This window comes from Pseudorasbora parva, chromosome 10 (genome assembly GCF_024679245.1).
Source record: "Pseudorasbora parva isolate DD20220531a chromosome 10, ASM2467924v1, whole genome shotgun sequence".
Taxonomy (NCBI): Eukaryota; Metazoa; Chordata; class Actinopteri; order Cypriniformes; family Gobionidae; genus Pseudorasbora; species Pseudorasbora parva.
Window position 1 is genome coordinate 8,971,661 of NC_090181.1, and position 18,420 is coordinate 8,990,080.

An 18,420-nucleotide genomic window follows, 5' to 3' on the forward strand; every position below is an offset into this window, starting at 1 on the left:
CACACACACACACACACACACACACACACACACACACACACACACACACACACACACACACTACTCTAAAACTACTACTAGCCTACTACTACTACTACTACTAAACTACTAACAGTTAAGTTAGAACTAAATCTACTCTAAAAAAGTTAAGTTACTCTAAAAATGTATTAATTAATTAATTATACACACACACACACACACACACACACACACACACACACACACACACACACACACACACACACACACACACACACACACACACACACACACACACACACACACACACACACACACACACACACACACACACACACACACACACACACACACTACTCTAAAACTACTACTAGCCTACTACTACTACTAAACTACTAACAGTTAAGTTAGAACTAAATCTACTCTAAAAAAGTTAAGTTACTCTAAAAATGTATTAATTAATTAATTATTTATTTATTATAATAAAAGTAATAAATCACAGGACAAAGTCAAATTCAATATTGAATAAGCTAGGTTCCACTTGAATTGAAAATTGAAAATTGTCTTATTCACTCACTCCCATGTCCCAAACCTATAGGCCTAGGCATTTTTTCTTCTGAAGAACACACAAACATATTGTTGAAGAACGTTGGTAAGCAAGCAGTTTCGGTTCCCATTGACTTCTATTGTAATTTTTGATCATAAGTCATACAGCTTCGTTTGCAACGATATGAGGGCTGAGTAAATAAGGACACACTTTTGGGTGGACTATCCCTTTAACACCATTTATCATAATTCAAACAATATATAATTCAAACAGGCAATAATTTCAACACTATTATTATAATTTTTTTAAAATGCTATTTTAGCGACTGTCCAATTACAGAACACCCAATCGTTGACAGCGTGACATTTCGAGATACAAATGTCATAAGGCTCAAAGAACAACAGACAGTGAAAACCATAGACAGTAAGGTGAAAACGAGAATGAGATTATCATATTTTATCAAATAGGCGGAGCTTAGTGGCTCAGACCTTTTCTCTAATTGGTCAGTGTACGGCGGGCCTTAAAAATGGGCAGGGCTTAGTGGCTCAGACCTTTTCTCGGGTCAGTGTGCGGTGGGTCTAAAAATAGTTCGTCCGTTTTATGCAGGCCTATATGTTTCATATTTACATTTTATACGTTTTTAAAATCTAACCACTATTAACAATCATTGTCAAATCTAAAGTTTTAATTATTGTCCAGAAAGCTACTGTAACTACAATCACCAGTGTTGTGTTCTGTAACCGTTACGTTTCTCAACGATGCTGAGGGTGGACCAATCACAGCCGTTTGTGATGAATTAGTTAAAAAAATATATTATTTACACAGATTGGTTAGGCAGGTTCCCATTTGTATGCCAGATAGTAGTCGCTTAAAATCATTATTTTAAGAGATTACACAATTTTTTTAAATATCTCAAGAAAGACAAAAACGCATTTAGATTTGGATGCGGCTAAATGGAGGATTCGGGGGATGAGCCATCACGCGCCCCCTTGTAGGATATTTGTGCTCAGCAACACTAATAATATTCGCGTTTGTCGCCCAACAGAAAGAACAAGCATCTAGCCCTGTCAAATTACTTCCTCTTCATGTGCCGGAATCATGGAGGTGAATGTTTCAACTGAATCTCTTGAGAGGTAAAAAGTATTGCTGCAGGATTGAAACGATGGTCATGCTTGCACATAATGTGATCAAAAGCACGTTGTTAAACTTGTGAGCGATATGTTTTTATCAAAATTGCTGTCTTTAAGGACATGTAGCACATGCTTGCAACCACTATAATAAAATATTAGACCAGAACAGAATGCACTGTACTTATGACGTGCCATAACATTACATTACAGTGGCGTTCCTGGTGATGAGTTTAAAGAGAAGTTTAAGAAAAATCATGACATTACATTCTACAGGTAAGTATTATTATTAGTAGTATTATTAATATGTCTATATTAATAATAACTAGATGTTAATGTTTAGGAAATAATTTCCCCTTAGAGAAATATATTGAATAAGTTTTAATAGTTTGACCTTTGATCTCTACAATAGGCGACAGAGAGATAAAGCAGTGTCTCAGTACTTTGCCTCCTTCGAGACTTTAGTGCTTACAGATAGAGGAGCTAGTCTGGATCTCTGTGAGCCGGACTCTCAGGTGGTCTGTCACTGCTATTTTTCCTCATAACTCATTCTTTTACTTACTGTTGTCTAGCTGGCGGTTGTCAAATATGTTTAGCACAATAGTTTTAATGCATTTACTTAATTTGATATGATTATTTTTTATTCTGCTTTCTAAAGACATAATCAAGGGTTAATGGGTTTGTTCGCTATTTGTTCACCTGAAAATAAAAAAATCATCATTATTGATAGTCATTATCTATCATTAAAATCTGCCTTATGTCGTTCCAAATCTGTAGATTTTAGTTCATCTTCGGAACACAAGGGAAGATCTTTTTGATTAAATCTGGGAGATTTCTGTCTCTCCACTGACGGAAATGAAACTTTGACTCATCAAAAAGTTCATAAAGAGATCGTAAAACTAATCCATATGAATTGAGCAATTTAGCCCAAATTGTCTGAAGTAAATTCACATAGAAACATTGATCATCAAACATGAATGAAACAAAATGAACCTCATTGGTTCTTGCTGAAGCTCAAACGTGCTGCGTAACACGAGAATGAACCTCATTGGTTCTCGCTGAAGCTCAAACGTGCTGCGTAACACAAGAATGAACCTCATTGGTTCTCGCTGAAGCTCAAACGTGCTGCGTAACACGAGAATGAACCTCATTGGTTCTTGCTGAAGCTCAAACGTGCTGCGTAACACGAGACTGAACCTCATTGGTTCTTGCTGAAGCTCAAACGTGCTGCGTAACACGAGACTGAACCTCATTGGTTCTTGCTGAAGCTCAAACGTGCTGCGTAACACGAGAATGAACCTCATTGGTTCTTGCTGAAGCTCAAACGTGCTGCGTAACACGAAAATGAACCTCATTGGTTCTTGCACATCAAGCAAATATGCTTGAGCTTTCATTTATCACAGCTGATGCGTGCATTGATTAATTTATAAATGTGAATGAAATTCGATCTGTTTATCATATAAAGCGATAAGAGGATCTCTTCACAAAATTTGGACCGCTTAGTTCATATGGATTCGTTTTACGATCTCTTTATGAACTTTTTGAATTGTTAAAGTGGTAGTTGTGTGGCTGTCAATGGAGGGACAGAAAGCTCTCATCAAAAACATCTTCATATGTGTACCAAAGATGAACAAAATCTTATGTGTTTGGAAAGACATGAGGGTGAGTAATTATTGACATAATTCAATTATTTACCCAACTAACCCTTAAGAACACATTTTGTTTATACAGTAATAAAGTAATACATTTTTGGAATGGCTCACTAAGGCTGCATTTATTTGATTAAAAAATTGTAAAAAAAAGAAGTAATATTGTGAAATATTATTACAATTTAAAATACCGGTAACTGTATTTCGATTGTAATATGTTGTAAAATGTAATATATATCTGTGATGCAAAGCTGAGATTTTCAGCATTATTACTCCAGTCTTAAGTGTCACATGATCCTTCAGAAATCATTCATTTAAAAAAACGTTCAAACTATGTCCATATTTAGAGTAGCAGGGTGATTTGAAACATGTAACATATTAAAACCGTGACTGAAATTTCTACATTTTCCAGGATCGTCTGTGTCTTCAAATACGGGTAACCCAAAATGGAACGGTCAGAGTTTCTATTGATGAGCTTCAGCCGATGAAACCTCGCTACAAGGTTTCAGATGTTCTGGCTGGAGAGATGAGATATGAGCCGTAAGCCATCAACTTCGCAATTCTCCTCACATCTCAGTTATCTCTACTAGGTCTGCTACTGCTTCGTTGTCATTTCTCTGACAGGCTGAGAGTTCATTGTAAGAGAGAGGACTGTGTATGTCTAACTTGGGGTCCGGGACAGTACCAGCTGCTGGTTTCCTTTTCACCTTTTAAACTAGAGATTTCCAGTGATGGGGAGGAGATTGTCACACTCAACCCAGACAACAAACTATACTTTGAGACTCTGCAAGACCCAACGAGGTATGAGGAACAATATTACCACTGTAGTTTTATACTCCATTAAAATAGGAAGTATAGCTAATGTTGTTTTTCCCCTTTAACAATATTTCAATTTCTTCCAGGTCTTCTTCAAATTCATGTCAGGTGAGATAAGCTTTAGCGTGAAAATTATTAACTATTGTTTATTGTATTTATGTATTATTAGGATAACTTTCTTGTGTGACAAATCATGTTCTTCTATTTCAAAGGGAGATGAAAATCGATGCGGACTGTGGAAGGAAACTTTCAGACAGTTTGAGGACATCAAGGCAAATGGTGAACCGCCATAACATACAGAATGCAACTCCATTGTTCATTTTATTAACTCCAGTGGAATTTGTATTATTATTAAGGTTGCTTGTGTTACTAATGATGTATACTTAGGAATAGGGATTTAAACCCTAAAGGCCCATTCACACCAAGACCAAAAACGATATAAATGTCTACAAAGTTTTAATAATCATTCTAATTCAACAAGAATAGCAAAGTCCACTCCACTCCACACCACAACTATAATGATAATGACACAGAGTAACAATATCGCTGGAATCACTGTTCAGAACAAATTTTCCCTGCTGATGAACAATACAAAATATTGACAGCCAATCAGAACCCACCTGACTTTGAAGAGCGTGAGCGTTTAAAGAAGCAGAAGAATTGCTGTGCGCTTCTAATAATAAGAATGTTATCGGCCCTTGCTTGGTTTCGAGTGGACGCCATACAGTAATTGTGCTAACACTTTATATATAATGCATTATAAAGTATTTTAATGCATTAATAAAGCCTTGTATTGCATCTTATAATTCACTGTATTGTCTCATGAATAATTGTAACCACAGTTATAATGCATTATAATACTTATGTTACGCCTTTAAAAAGTATAATGCATCAAAACACATGACACAGTTTGGTGTAAATTATTTATGATAAGATATAATGCATTATAACATGCACTATGAATACCTTTATAAATGCATTATACATAAAGGCTTTACAGAAAGAGTTATCTTGTTTCTTTCTTGGTATAAACAGGTCTTAACTGTAATGGTGTGGTCCACTTGTGGCCCACACAAATTTAGCAACTGCTTGAAGTTTTTTAAAGCGAGTTTTCCACGTTGACTGGCAGAAAGCTGCTTCGTTTTAAAGTGACTTCTGTGTGAATTGTGCTTTGGGACAATGGATCAATTTTGCCCATAGATTTTTTTTAAAATGTTGCCTAAAAGACAGTTCCTTAAGTATTAAAGGTGCCCTATGTAGGATTTTTGCAGTAAAATATCCAAAAACCACTAGGCCAGTGTTATATATGTTGTTCAGTTGAGTTCTAACTTCTTAGAATATCCCAAATGTTTCCAACTATTTGTAAATTGTGAGAAAATTGCTATTTTTACAAAGTACACGGGACGTCTGACGGAGTTGCTCTCAATTGCGTTATATCTGCATTACCCTCAGTTTCGGTTTTATTTTGCAGAAACGCAGTATGAACAAGTGTCACAGCAGCTGTTCGGTTCTTTACGAATATCCCCACCGAACAGGGCATCAGGAGAGGACACGTTGCTATAACTCAAAGTGGTTTTATTTATTTTCCATAAACAGTTGATTTGTCCACAAATAGCAGGTTATAAACCTGTAGAAATAGAAAGGCTATAGTAAACAACAATATTAATAGCCACATATAATATCATAAAATCTGAATTTAAATAGACATTACATAATATACACCAATATACATAAATTAAACTTCAATATAGTCAGTATTTTAATAATATTATAAATCTTATAATATACTTAGTGTTTAAACTGAATGACTAAAGCACATGCATCTAAACATAGAGATGCAACACTTTCACACACACTAAATATACATCGATGTCAATGTTTACACACTAAACCAATAGCCCAAAGTACTCTGTATTGGCTTAAAGTGAAACCAGTGAGTGTAGTTTTAAATAGCATCGCTGAGCATAGTAATACATTACCAATGTAAAGTGATTAACTACATTACCCATCCAGCACCGCAAACAGGAAGTAACTCGTGTGACGGTGAAACGCTCCAATTTCAAGCATTTGCTTTTTTATATATCCACGGATACTATCGGGCCGACAACATTAATATCAGACCGCGCACAAGGATTATCAGCGTGACCAAAGTAACAGTTATTAAGCATACAAGTGGCGCACGTATATAGCGGCAGCGCAAACAGACAACAAACTTAAATTGCAGCTACAGAGACAGAGACAGGAGCTTACCGGTGGCGCATCTCTCCTGATGAGACATCATGCCAAAACTAATTTTCGCTCCCGCTTATATCACCGCGCTCATTCATTACTGGATACGACACACCAGTTTGGGATTTTACTGGTCCACGTTTCAACATGTGACTGGTCCGCACTTCAATTTGGTAAGTGAAACTCCCACCTATTATCCTTCGTTACATTTACGCTGAACCCCGTGACATAGTGAACGCGACAGCAGCCGCTGAACGAACGCGCAGACTAACGTCATAGCATAATTTTAAACACACTCAAATGCATCTAATATGATAAACAGAGCTGCGTTACCTCATACTCATGACCAGAAAAGCAGAAATGGTGCCGGCTACTGTGTTCCATCACATTAAAAGTCCCGCTGCTCACGAGCCGTGTGTTGCACAACAATCGCTCCAGCGGTCTTGCTCAGCTTCCACAACAGTTGCTCCTGCTCTGCTTCATACTGCACTAACATTAATAAGTCCTAACACAATTTTTTTCCACCGGCTGTGAGGTGAAGACCACATGTCCCGAGATTCTGAGCTCAAACTTGGCATCATCAAACTACGCCTTTGTTTTCAATAGGCGCTCTCTAGCGGATGGAAAAATTACATAGTGCAGTTTTAAACTTTAGTGTGTAACTTGAGAACCAGAATTAAATACAGGACTCTTCTTTTGACATAGGCTATATAGCCATTCATAACACCCGAGCAACCACATAGTTATACCCTAGCAACCACCCAGGATACCCTAAAATCATGCCAGCCAGTTTTACAGTAGCAAGCACCACACACATTCTCTAGTTTATTTTATAACATACATTGCTGATATCTTAAATTCAGGTCCTAGTTCGGTGGGTATGGACTTAAGTCTCCATGGGTTCAACCATACGTATGGTCTTCCTGAACATGCTGATACTCTGGTGTTGAAGGACACAAGGTAGTGCACTCTGTCCTTACTTACAGAAGACAAATTAAACAGAATTACCTAATATGATGTCAAACCCCAACTCTTGTTTTACTTTACAGTGTCTCTGAGGCGTATCGGCTGTACAACTTGGATGTGTTTGGCTATGACATCAATAGTAGGTTGGGACTTTACGGTTCTGTCCCTGTCCTGATAGCTCACAAGCCAGAGAGGACAGCTGGAGTGTTCTGGCTGAACGCGTCTGAGACTCTGGTTGATGTCAAGTACAATCCTGAGCCAAATGAGGTGCAGTTCTTTTATTCAACTGACTGGAAACAATTGCAGAGTGTTTGGTGTCACTAGTGGGCCAGAAATTACACAGCCAAGTTTAAATGATTTTCAAATAACATTCGACCTAGCAATATATTTTTAAAATGTTTTTCTAACGTTTCCATTAAGTTATGAAATGTTGTTTCTATAAAGGCTTTATAAACGTAATAATGTTTTTCTTGGTTAAAGGAATGCTAAAAGGACAGTTCACCCAAAAATGAAAATTGTGTCATCAATTACTCACCCCCAAGTTGTTCCAAACCTGTATTAATTTATTTCTTCTGCTGAACACAAAAGAAGAATTTTTTGAAGTTTGGGTTACCAAACATTTGATGGGCCCCTTTGACTTCAATATTATGGAAAACTATGGAAGTCAATTGTGACCATAAACTATTTGGTTTCCAACATTCTTTAAAATATCTTCTTTTGTTTTCAGCAGAAAAAAAGAAATTCACACAGGTTTGGAACAACTTGGGCGTGAATAATTGATGACAGAATTTTAATTTTTAGGTGAACTATTCCTTTAAGGGAACATTACATTTTATAGTTTTGCAAACATTATTGGAACATTACTGTTAAGTGTTCTCTGAACATTCTGAAACAAGTAGTTACATTACATGAATGTCCAACTTTATAAAAAAAGTTCCATGAACAATGTATAAATAAAGTTTTTGTACTAACATTTTTAGAACATTATTAAAGACAACTTTGAACATTACTGGAACCTTGCCAGAACATTAGCCAAAGTTGTAAGAACGTTCCCTGTTAGCTGGAGAATTGTCTAAATAAATAAAATAGGAGAAATATGCATTTTCAGATGTGCATTGCTTCAGTTGATAATTTTTGTTGTCTGAACAGAATGAGGATGAACCACCGGGGAAGAAAGGCAAGATCTCACCTCAGACTAATGTGAGATGGATATCAGAGAGCGGCACAATCGACTGTTTCATTTTGCTGGGACCCACAGCTGCTCAAGTGTTCTCTCAGTACGCTCAACTCACAGGTACTGACCATTGTCCCAATATTGTCATTGTTGGTAGAATAGAATAGAATAGAATAGATCTTTATTTTTTATATATAAATCCATATATCCATTATACTGTTACACATGCGTTTTCTTTAAACATAACTGACATTGTTTACGTGAGTACTCACCAAGTCCGGCATTTTGACATTGTTTTGTGTGTATTTGACTGTTTAAGGTCAGTAAGTTGCGAAAACAACTTAATTTAGTACTGAGAGGCAGCTTTATGTGCACACACTTTGGGTTAGAGCACAAAATCTGTTGCGTGTCTACTCGCTGTTGGAGAGATGAGAACGAGAAAGTGCAGCTATCTATTCTTTGAAAAATAAGCATTGGAAGCTTTTCAGGTATTAATATGTATCAATATGTATCGAAATATGTATCGAAAAATCTATATTTTTGGCAACAGTAATTTGCATTTAGCATATTATTTTGGATGCCTTTTTAAAGTGCCTTTTTGAAATACACCTGCATTTGACTGGTGTTAATGTCAACCCTTGTATATATATATATATATATATATATATATATATATATATATATATATACATACACATATATATATATATACATACACATATGTGTATATACAGTATATATATATATATATATATATATATATATATATATATATATATATATATATATATATACTGTATATACACATACTTAAACACATACATACCCCCATACTATAACCAAAATGTATATTTAAGTTTTTCAATGAAATTAGATTTTTTTTTCAGATGACACCGGAAACCTCTCACATTCAAATTACAATTGGCCGCACTTGCTCTTATGTTAAAAAGAAGGTGGCTATAAATGTATACAGAAGTTCCTTTAGTATTTCTCTGCCAACAGGCTATCAGGCTCTTCCTCCTCTCTTCTCTTTGGGCTATCACCAGTGCCGCTGGAATTATGAGGACGAGGCAGATGTGAAAGCTGTGGATGCTGGATTTGACTCCCACAGTATTCCGTATGATGTCATATGGTTGGACATAGAGCACACAAATGGGAAGCGCTACTTCACCTGGGACTCCAAGCTTTTTCCGAACCCAGCAGAACTACAGCGTCACCTCCAGAAGAAGAACAGGAAGGTATAGTAATGGGCTTCTAAAGTTAGAAGGTATCAGGTTGTTTATGCTTATTATTTGCCTCTTTAGTTGGTTGTTATTAGTGACCCGCACATCAAGATTGATCCTGATTGGTCGTTTTACTGTGAAGCTAAAGAAGGAGGCCATTTTGTGAAGAACAGAGAAGGCACTGTTTATGAAGGAACATGTTGGCCAGGTAAGATCCAGTGTACATGAAAAACCAATCTCATATTGAAAAGAAAAATCTCTCAATAAGACTGTTGTAACTGCAGTTGAAACTGATCAGAAACCTACCATCTATTGATTCTCTAAACTCTCCATACTTCTTAATTAGGGATCACTGTTATTGTATTATTTTCAAAACAATCCCTGTTCACACGGATCCACGAAAATGACAAAAAAATATTATTAGTTTTATTCATGCCATTCAGTAGTTCGTGATGTCACTTTGTAAAGAAACATGGAGACTATAATGATAATGGTATCTACTTTTAAAACCGTTTTCAAAAGTTTGTTGTTTAAATAACAGGCAAACGCATAAAAAGTTAGCCTTTTTTACTTGGAAATGGTGTAGTGTAAATTTTAGTTCTTCAAGTTAAATTTGTTTTATTTCAGTTGATTGCCAAGGCAGCCGTTATCATTTTCATTCAAGTTTATGCTATTATCTAATATGTGTATTTTAATTTATTTCAGCTTTATTTCATTTAATGGTTAAACATAGTTTGAGTTTGAGGTCACAATAACACCACTGAAAATTCCTTCATCATCTACTCACCCTCATGTCATCTATCTTTCTGTGGAATCCAAAAGAAGATATTTTGAAGAATGTTGGTAATTACAAATTTTGGTTACCATTGATTTCCATTGTATGGGGGGAAAAAAACAACAACATTGAAATAAGAAAATTTTGCAAGATTTTTTGTTTCACAGAAGAAACTAAATGACATGAGACATGAGTAAGCAAAGTAATTTTTAATTTTTTTAAGTATTTTTTTGGAACCAAGTTTGGATAGCAAGTTTTAAAAAAAAACTATCCCTTTAAAAATATACTTATTTACATCTTGTTTTACGTCAAATTTAGCACTCACGTTTTAAGAAAAGTGTACAAATCAAGTAATTACTCTTCCATCAGGTGAATCCAGCTATTTGGACTTCAGTAGCTCAAAGACAAGGTCATGGTATGCCAGACAGTTCTCTCTAAGCAAATATGAAGTGAGTCTCATTACGGTTTTACCTAATACCTCTATTGCATGCTAAAATTTACAGAGGGACTATTTTAATTGGTTGCTTAGCATATTTTGATCTAAAAACAAATGAATTGTCTCTACGTATTAATAATGAACTGCTCTTTATCCATTCTTGCATAAGGGCTCAACAGAATCTTTGTTTGTGTGGAACGACATGAATGAACCTTCTGTCTTTAGCGGGCCAGAGCAGACAATGCCAAAAGATGCAATCCACCATGGAGGATGGGAACATAGGGAGCTACACAACTTATATGGCTTCTATCAGGTAAGCTCAGTCAAGACATGCTTGTAATATAGAGATAGGCTATGGTTATATTGTTTTTTTTTCTCTCCCCTTAACAGCATATGGCTACATTTGAGGGCTTATTAACCCGCTCCGGTGGGACAGAAAGGCCGTTTATCCTTTCACGTTCCTTCTTTGCTGGGTCTCAAAGATTAGGTAACTTCAAAATCAGATGACATATGCCCATTGTGTCGATGGAAACAAATAACAAGGCCCATAGCAACACTGAGCTGTTTATATCACAGGTGCCATATGGACTGGGGACAATGTTGCTACTTGGGAGTACTTGAAGATTTCAATACCCATGCTGCTGTCACTGAGTTTGACAGGAATACAGTTTTGTGGAGGTTAGACGATTAAGGCCACGGTTTTTATGTCATATTAATTTTAATATATCATATTTTAACCTAAGTCAAATTGATTGTAATTTCAATGGTAAGTATGTCATACATATAGTATAAACTCAGGGCCTAAAAGTAACTTTTTGCCACACCTGCCAATGGTCATGAAAATGTTTTTTAAAAACAGGCAGTTATGATTTTTTTAGATACCAGTGAAAATTCACAGGTACATGTACAATTGAATAAAGTAGGCTAATCGAATGTAAAATAACACTGCACAGTCTTCACTGTATAAACTAAACATAGTTTGATCTTTATTAAAGTTACAGAGCAGTGAGTGTTTTTTAACATTAAATGTATATTAAGCTGCTGTCACTTTAAGACCAAATGCATGGATCCAATATACTGATACATTCTGGACAAGTTTTCTTTCTCAACTGTTAAGACATAACCGACTATGTTTACTAGGATACCCGCTGAAACCGATATGGGTAGGGACTATGCTCTCATTCCTGCGTAATAATCAGGGAACTTTTCTGCCGTACCATGGGTGCAGCGGCACAATAATATTACGCAGCGCCTGAAAATAGTCCCAGCATGCTCTCTGTGCAAGCAGGTTGTCACGTTGATTATGTTGACGGATGTTAGCCTATTTTCACATCATTGTGCGCTGCACCCATGGTACGGCAGCAAAGTTATAAAAAGTAAAAATTAATAGTGAAAATTTGACCCTAATCTAAATGAACACTTTAATGTTGCATTACATTGATCAAAAATGACAGGAAAGACATGTATTATATTATAAACAATTTGTATTTCAAATAAATGCCTTCGCTTAAAATTTCTATTCATAAAATAATCCTGGCATCATGGTTCCCACAGAAATATTAAGCAGCACAACTGTTTTCAACATTGATAATAATCATAAATGTTTCTTGAGCAGCAAATCATCATATCAGAATGATTTCTGAAGTGACACTGAAGACTGGAGTAATGATGCTGAAAAGTACATTTGAAATCAGTTATTTAAATTGTCATAATATTTCACAATATTACTGTTTTACACTATATTCAAATAAAAGTACGTAAGAGACTAATTAAAAAAAAAATCTTACCATCTCCAAACATTTGAATGATGGTGTTTGTTCATGCTGAACTGGGCGTAAAATGACTATCACTCATTCATTATGGTCACGTATGTGTGTGTAGCCGATGTAGGGGGTTTTGTGCAGGATCCAGACCCTGAGCTTCTGGTCCGCTGGTATCAAGCAGGGGCTCTCCAGCCGTTTTTCAGGGGACACTCTGCTAAAGTGACCAAGCGTCGTGAGCCCTGGCTGTTTGGGGACGAAGTCACCTCTGCAATCCGCTGTGCTGTTCAGGACAGATACTGTCTCCTGCCGTACTGGTACACTCTGTTTCACCAAGCACACACGTCAGCCCTGCCTCCCATCAGGTACTGCATTTTAAACTGTAGCGCAATTATATTTAGTATATATGCTGATACAGTAGAGTAGATTTAAAAAATAATAATTTTCCAACCTCCATCTTTGTTTCTGTGTGTTTCCTTCGCAGACCTCTTTGGGTAGAGTTTCCCAGCGATACAAGCACGTTTGCTGTGGAGAACCAGTACATGATTGGTAAACATGACTAGATCTGCTGTGTAATACCGCCATGTTTAAACCTGGTATTAAGATGCATTTTGGTTGATCGGATCACAAGTGGACAGGTTTAAACGGGGTCTAAAACGTTTTGAGCCTGTCCACTTTCAACAACTTCCAGACTTAGCCAAAAACACATTTGACCCACAGATTGTTTTCGTATTGCTCATGTGGTCGAAAGCGTTCGAACAGCCACAAAATACCTTTTTGTCCATTGCACTTATTTTGTCCATTTAAATTGAAAGATCTGAAAAAACGCATACATTTACCCACCTTTAGACCTTCCCCTTGAAGAAATCAGGACAGAAGTGGTTGAAAGTAGACAAAAGAGTTGGATTAAATCACCAGGTGTAAACAGGAATGTGTCTCCCTTTTCTACTTGTGATTCAATCGACCAAAGCGCATCTTAATACCAGGCGTAAACAGGGCCTCAGGGTGGAATATGAGGAATATTATAAAATTTGTTCTCATGACGTTCTTTTGACGTTGGCCTTATTTTGTAAATTTTTTCCCTTGTTTAATTTAGTTAAATTGTGATCACAATTAATTCTTAATTCCTGGACACTAAATCTTTTTTCCCTCGCATGTCATAAGCAAGAAAACATGACATGCAAGTGGACATGACAAAGCATGTATTCCGAAGCTTAATATGCAACTACTAATTTTCCTTATTGTAAGGTGAAATTGATCAAATGGCCAAATAATGGTTAATTGATCACACTTTTTACTTTTAAAACTTACTCTAAGTACATTAAAAATCCAAGTACTTTTCTACTTTTACTCAGAAAATAAATGAAAAGGAGTGCTTATACTTTGTTGTTTTCCACTTGATTTTTGCACTTCATTCACCTCTAGTCACTATATATAAGATATATATGAGACTATTTTTTTTTAAACATAGCAGTCCAATGTCAGATACCATTCTAACTAATGGACATTTTTCAGGCAGTGCTCTCCTTGTGTGCCCTGTGACAGATCCTGGGGTCACAGAGGTCAGGGTTTTGCTCCCAGGGTCTGATGAGGTAAGCCTAATTCTCAAATGAATTGTACTATATACATTGATTGCACTGAAGGTTGAAGTCAGTGTGTTCATAAGAAACGTTTTGTGTGTTTGAAAGCTGTGGTACGACACAAACACTGCAGAGGTACACAAAGGTGCCAGAGCTCTGGATCTGCCAGTGACCCTGCACACCGTGAGTGGCTCACATTAGATCTCCGATACAGCGGTCTACTGAATATGGAAGTCTTACCGAGTTATTTACGGTATACCCTCTGTGTTAGGTGCCCGTGTTCCAGCGGAGCGGGACAGTGCTGCCCAGGAGAGCAGGTTGTGGGACAAGTACAGCAGACTTACAGCAACATCCAATCACTCTTACTGTGGCCCTGGACACTAAGGTGACCACATGACAATTAAACATAAAGTACTGGGTGGTAGCATAGGGCAGATCAGGGATGGAATCAGATGCAAATACCATAACATATACTGCATGTATTACAGTTTCCACAAACTGTAATACAATCAGTATTACAGTTTGTGTACATACAGTATACATTATTAAGCAATAAGCAACTATTTCTTGACCAGCAAATCAGAATATTAGAATGATTTCTGAAGGATTTTGTGACAGAAAAGACTGGAGTAACGGTGCTGAAAATACCAGTTTGAATCACAGGAATAAGTTACACTTTAAAATATATTGGTTAGAGTTTAGTTGCATGTCATTATGTATACTTTACTGTTATTACTCTAGTAAGGACATGCCAAATGTAATAAGGACATATTAAAGCAAAGTGTGTATCAAATTTGTGCTTATATCGCCCACTCCTAAGACTTATTATCACTATGGTAGTTTGATTTGGTACTCTAGTCTAGAGCAATATTTCCCAAAGCATTTGTGAATGCAATGCGCACTAGGTTTTCTTTATTTACATTCACATAATTTTTTGAATTTTATCGACTGAACTTTACATTATTTCACCAGTAATCCATCAATATAATTCTCAACTGCTTAAACAAGTCTCACTTACGGTTACATTCATAACAATGTATCAAATTTATAAAATGGAAAAAATGGAAAAAACGACGCCACCGTTACTGTTTGAGTCACTGTTTATCAAGCGGTGAGGAAGATTCAGAGCTGTAATTCAGATATGGTAATAGATGTTTAGTTTCCAACACGTGCCACAAGCGTTCGACCAATCACAACAGACTGAGCCGTTTGACCAATCAGAGCAAAGTAGGCCCTCAGAAAGGAGGGGTTTAGAGAGACTGAATCTTAAAAAAAACTGTTTTCAGGCTCTTTAAGAAATTAAATAATGCGCAATGTATAATAAGAAAATATACTTTTTTTTTTTTTACCTTGGATGCATGAAGAGCTATTGTATTGTATGTGAGACACTTTAAGACATTAGAGTTGTTACACTTGATGTGTAAAACAGAATTATTGTTATAATTATTATCAAATATTTATTGTTTACTTTGCATTACAATTGGGATTTAAGACAGTAATATATTTTGTCTTAATCTTTTTATTATTAAAGTTTTAAACTAGTAATAATTATTAGTATTTCTTTTAAATATTTAAAAAAAAAATTTTTTTTTAAATGTGACCTTCAGCCATAATCAAAGATCTGTGAATAAGCAAATGCATTGTTAATTTATTGAAATATTAATTTATAATCTCAGGGCAAAATATTAAAGTAAATATTCTAAAAAACAAAACAAAAAACTTTGCAAACCCCTGCTCTAAAGTATTTTAAAACATTTTAATACATGTCCAGAAAACATTTGCAAATGATCATGTCCCAAAAAAACAGGATGCACATGGTTGTTTGTGTTAGTGCTTGACCAACATTAAACAAAATTTGATCACACACACACACACACACGCGTTTGTTTTTGTGACATATGGGGACTTTCCATAGGCGTAATGGTTTTATACTGTACAAACCCGTATTTTCTATCCCCTTACACCCTACCCCTAAACCTACCCATCACAGGAAACATTCTGCATTTTTACTTTCTAAAAAAAAATCATCCTGTATGATTTAGAAGCCTTTTGAAAAGTGGAGACATGGCCAATGTCCTCATATTTCACCCTCTCCTTGTCATACCTATGTCATTATACACATGTGTCCTTATATGTCACAAAAACATGCCCACACACACACACACACACACACACACACACACACACACACACGTACACATTGGGTTTACATGTTTTATGGGCACATTCCATAGACATAGTGATTTTATACAGTACAAACTGTATATTCTATCCCCTAAACCTACCCATCACGCAAAATGTTCTGTACTTTTACATTTTCAAAAAACATCACTTAGTATGATTTATAAGCTGGTTTCCTCATGGGGGCCAAAAATATCCCCACAAGAAACAGGATTTTGGATATTGCATTACAGGGCAATGCTGATGGATTTCTTTATCTGGATGACGGCCACTCTTTTAGATACAGAGACCAGATGCAGTTCTGCCTGCGCCGTTTTAGCATGCGAGCTGGCAGGCTTGTTAGCAGGTAATGGCTCAACATCACTTTTCATTTTCCTTTATTTTTTAGGCAAAGTCCTATTTAGTTTGATCTTTTGGTACTTTTTACAATAAATTTTCAATTTAGAACAGGTTCTATACCATTGTGTGTGTGTAGAGAAAGCTCAATATGCCGTTCTCCTTGTGCCATGTGTTTTCAGCTGTGCCGAAGAGAAAGGCACGTTTGTCTCTGGTGACAAAGTGGAATCAGTGGTCATTCTTGGTCTGAATAGTTTGAAAAGAAAACCCAAGCTCAAGTCAGGTGGGTAGACAGCAGAAGTTTTCTTTTTTGGTAACTATATGTAGAATCCTTCATATATAAATATTACCCAGAGAGGTATAATATAAACCTTCTGCTTCTCTTTTTAAGGTGCGACGAAGACACGGGTCAGTTTTGAATTCGACGTAAAACGAGGTGCACTGACTTTAACTGGCTTGGGCCTAGAAATACACAAAGACTGGGAAATAATAATATAGTGGATGGTATTTTTCAGATTACCAGGATTTGTTTTGTTTTTACATTTTTAATTTTGTTAGTTTTCAGATGCTGTTGCATGCCTTAAAAAGAGTCAAAGCAGCTTATATTTGCAATAAAATTGGGTAATTAAATTAGCAATTTAATATTGCAGTTTTTAAGATTCCCACCATAATGACTATTATCATTATAATGTACCTCAAGAAATGATATGATTTTAAAGATTGGGTTGTTTTAAAGCTACACTGTGTGATATTTTCCCCCATCTAGTGGTGTAAAGGTATATGACAAGCCAGTGAATATTAGTTTCTGTTCCTCTTAATTCCAATTTCGTTTTAACTCCTACGGTGGCTGATTTAGTCCAAGATTAACATGGCATTCCCCCTCTTCACATTCGACACGGTGCCATCGAGTGTTAAAATGCGAAAGGCGAAGCTTGAATTTATGGGTATGTCCCTCTTTGGCTAATGTACTTTCAAGATGGAGGGGCAACATGGCGACCAGCATTCGAACCCCTCACCCGTATGTATTTTCAATGGCATATTATAAACTTATGAGAATACTTTATTACGTGAAAGAAGTAAATATACATTAATGAGCACATATATTTTTGAAAGAACTAAGTGTGTTTAGCTAAGAATAAACTAAAAAAGTTACACAGTGTAGCTTTAACATGAATACCTATAGCTATTTTTCTTTGCCACACTTATATAATTCTGTAGATTGGAGGGGAAATTTGTTTTCAAAAGACAGAAATTGCAAAAACATCATTTCTAAATAAGAATTCTCAAAGAGCACAGAAATTTGTTTTTTCATGATCCATGTACAGTAGGATTCAAAAGGTTGTGGTCAGTAAGGTCTTTTTATTTATGACATTAATTGTGACTGTAAAGGCATTTATAATGTTACAAAATGTTTATATCTCTCATACATTTCTATTTATCTGACTAAATGTATCATGATTTCCATACAAAAATTGGATGAGAACAAAATAAATGTTTCTTGAGTACAAAATCAGCCCATTAGAGTGATTTCTGAAGGATCATGTGACACGGACTGGAGTAATGTGACTGAAAATTCCCATTTAAACCTATTAAAATAGAAAGCAGGTTTTTTTTCTTCAAACTGTGATGTCACAATATGATT

The 18,420-nt window shown here is 35.9% G+C and overlaps 1 protein-coding gene across 4 annotated transcripts; it reads left to right on the forward strand.

Annotated features, from left to right (window-relative positions):
* The first annotated feature begins 1,430 nt into the window (after nucleotides 1-1,430).
* On the forward strand, nucleotides 1,431-18,352 carry ganc (glucosidase, alpha; neutral C). 4 transcript variants are annotated; one of them, XM_067455076.1, is made up of 24 exons: nucleotides 1,431-1,659; nucleotides 1,867-1,929; nucleotides 2,066-2,171; nucleotides 3,715-3,842; nucleotides 3,927-4,103; nucleotides 4,205-4,226; nucleotides 4,331-4,397; nucleotides 7,211-7,307; nucleotides 7,397-7,580; nucleotides 8,463-8,607; nucleotides 9,490-9,725; nucleotides 9,792-9,918; nucleotides 10,855-10,934; nucleotides 11,091-11,234; nucleotides 11,312-11,408; nucleotides 11,498-11,599; nucleotides 12,803-13,046; nucleotides 13,166-13,230; nucleotides 14,197-14,273; nucleotides 14,370-14,444; nucleotides 14,533-14,646; nucleotides 16,676-16,788; nucleotides 16,961-17,061; nucleotides 17,170-18,352. In XM_067455076.1, the coding sequence occupies exons 1-24, from the start codon at nucleotides 1,625-1,627 to the stop codon at nucleotides 17,274-17,276; spliced, it is 2,706 nt and encodes a 901-aa protein (XP_067311177.1). In that variant the 5' UTR covers nucleotides 1,431-1,624; the 3' UTR covers nucleotides 17,277-18,352. The 4 variants fall into 4 exon arrangements, with proteins under 4 accessions (XP_067311177.1, XP_067311178.1, XP_067311175.1 ...); XM_067455077.1 differs by having other exon boundaries at nucleotides 2,066-2,168; XM_067455074.1 differs by having other exon boundaries at nucleotides 1,646-1,735.
* Nucleotides 18,353-18,420: the final 68 nt, after the last annotated feature.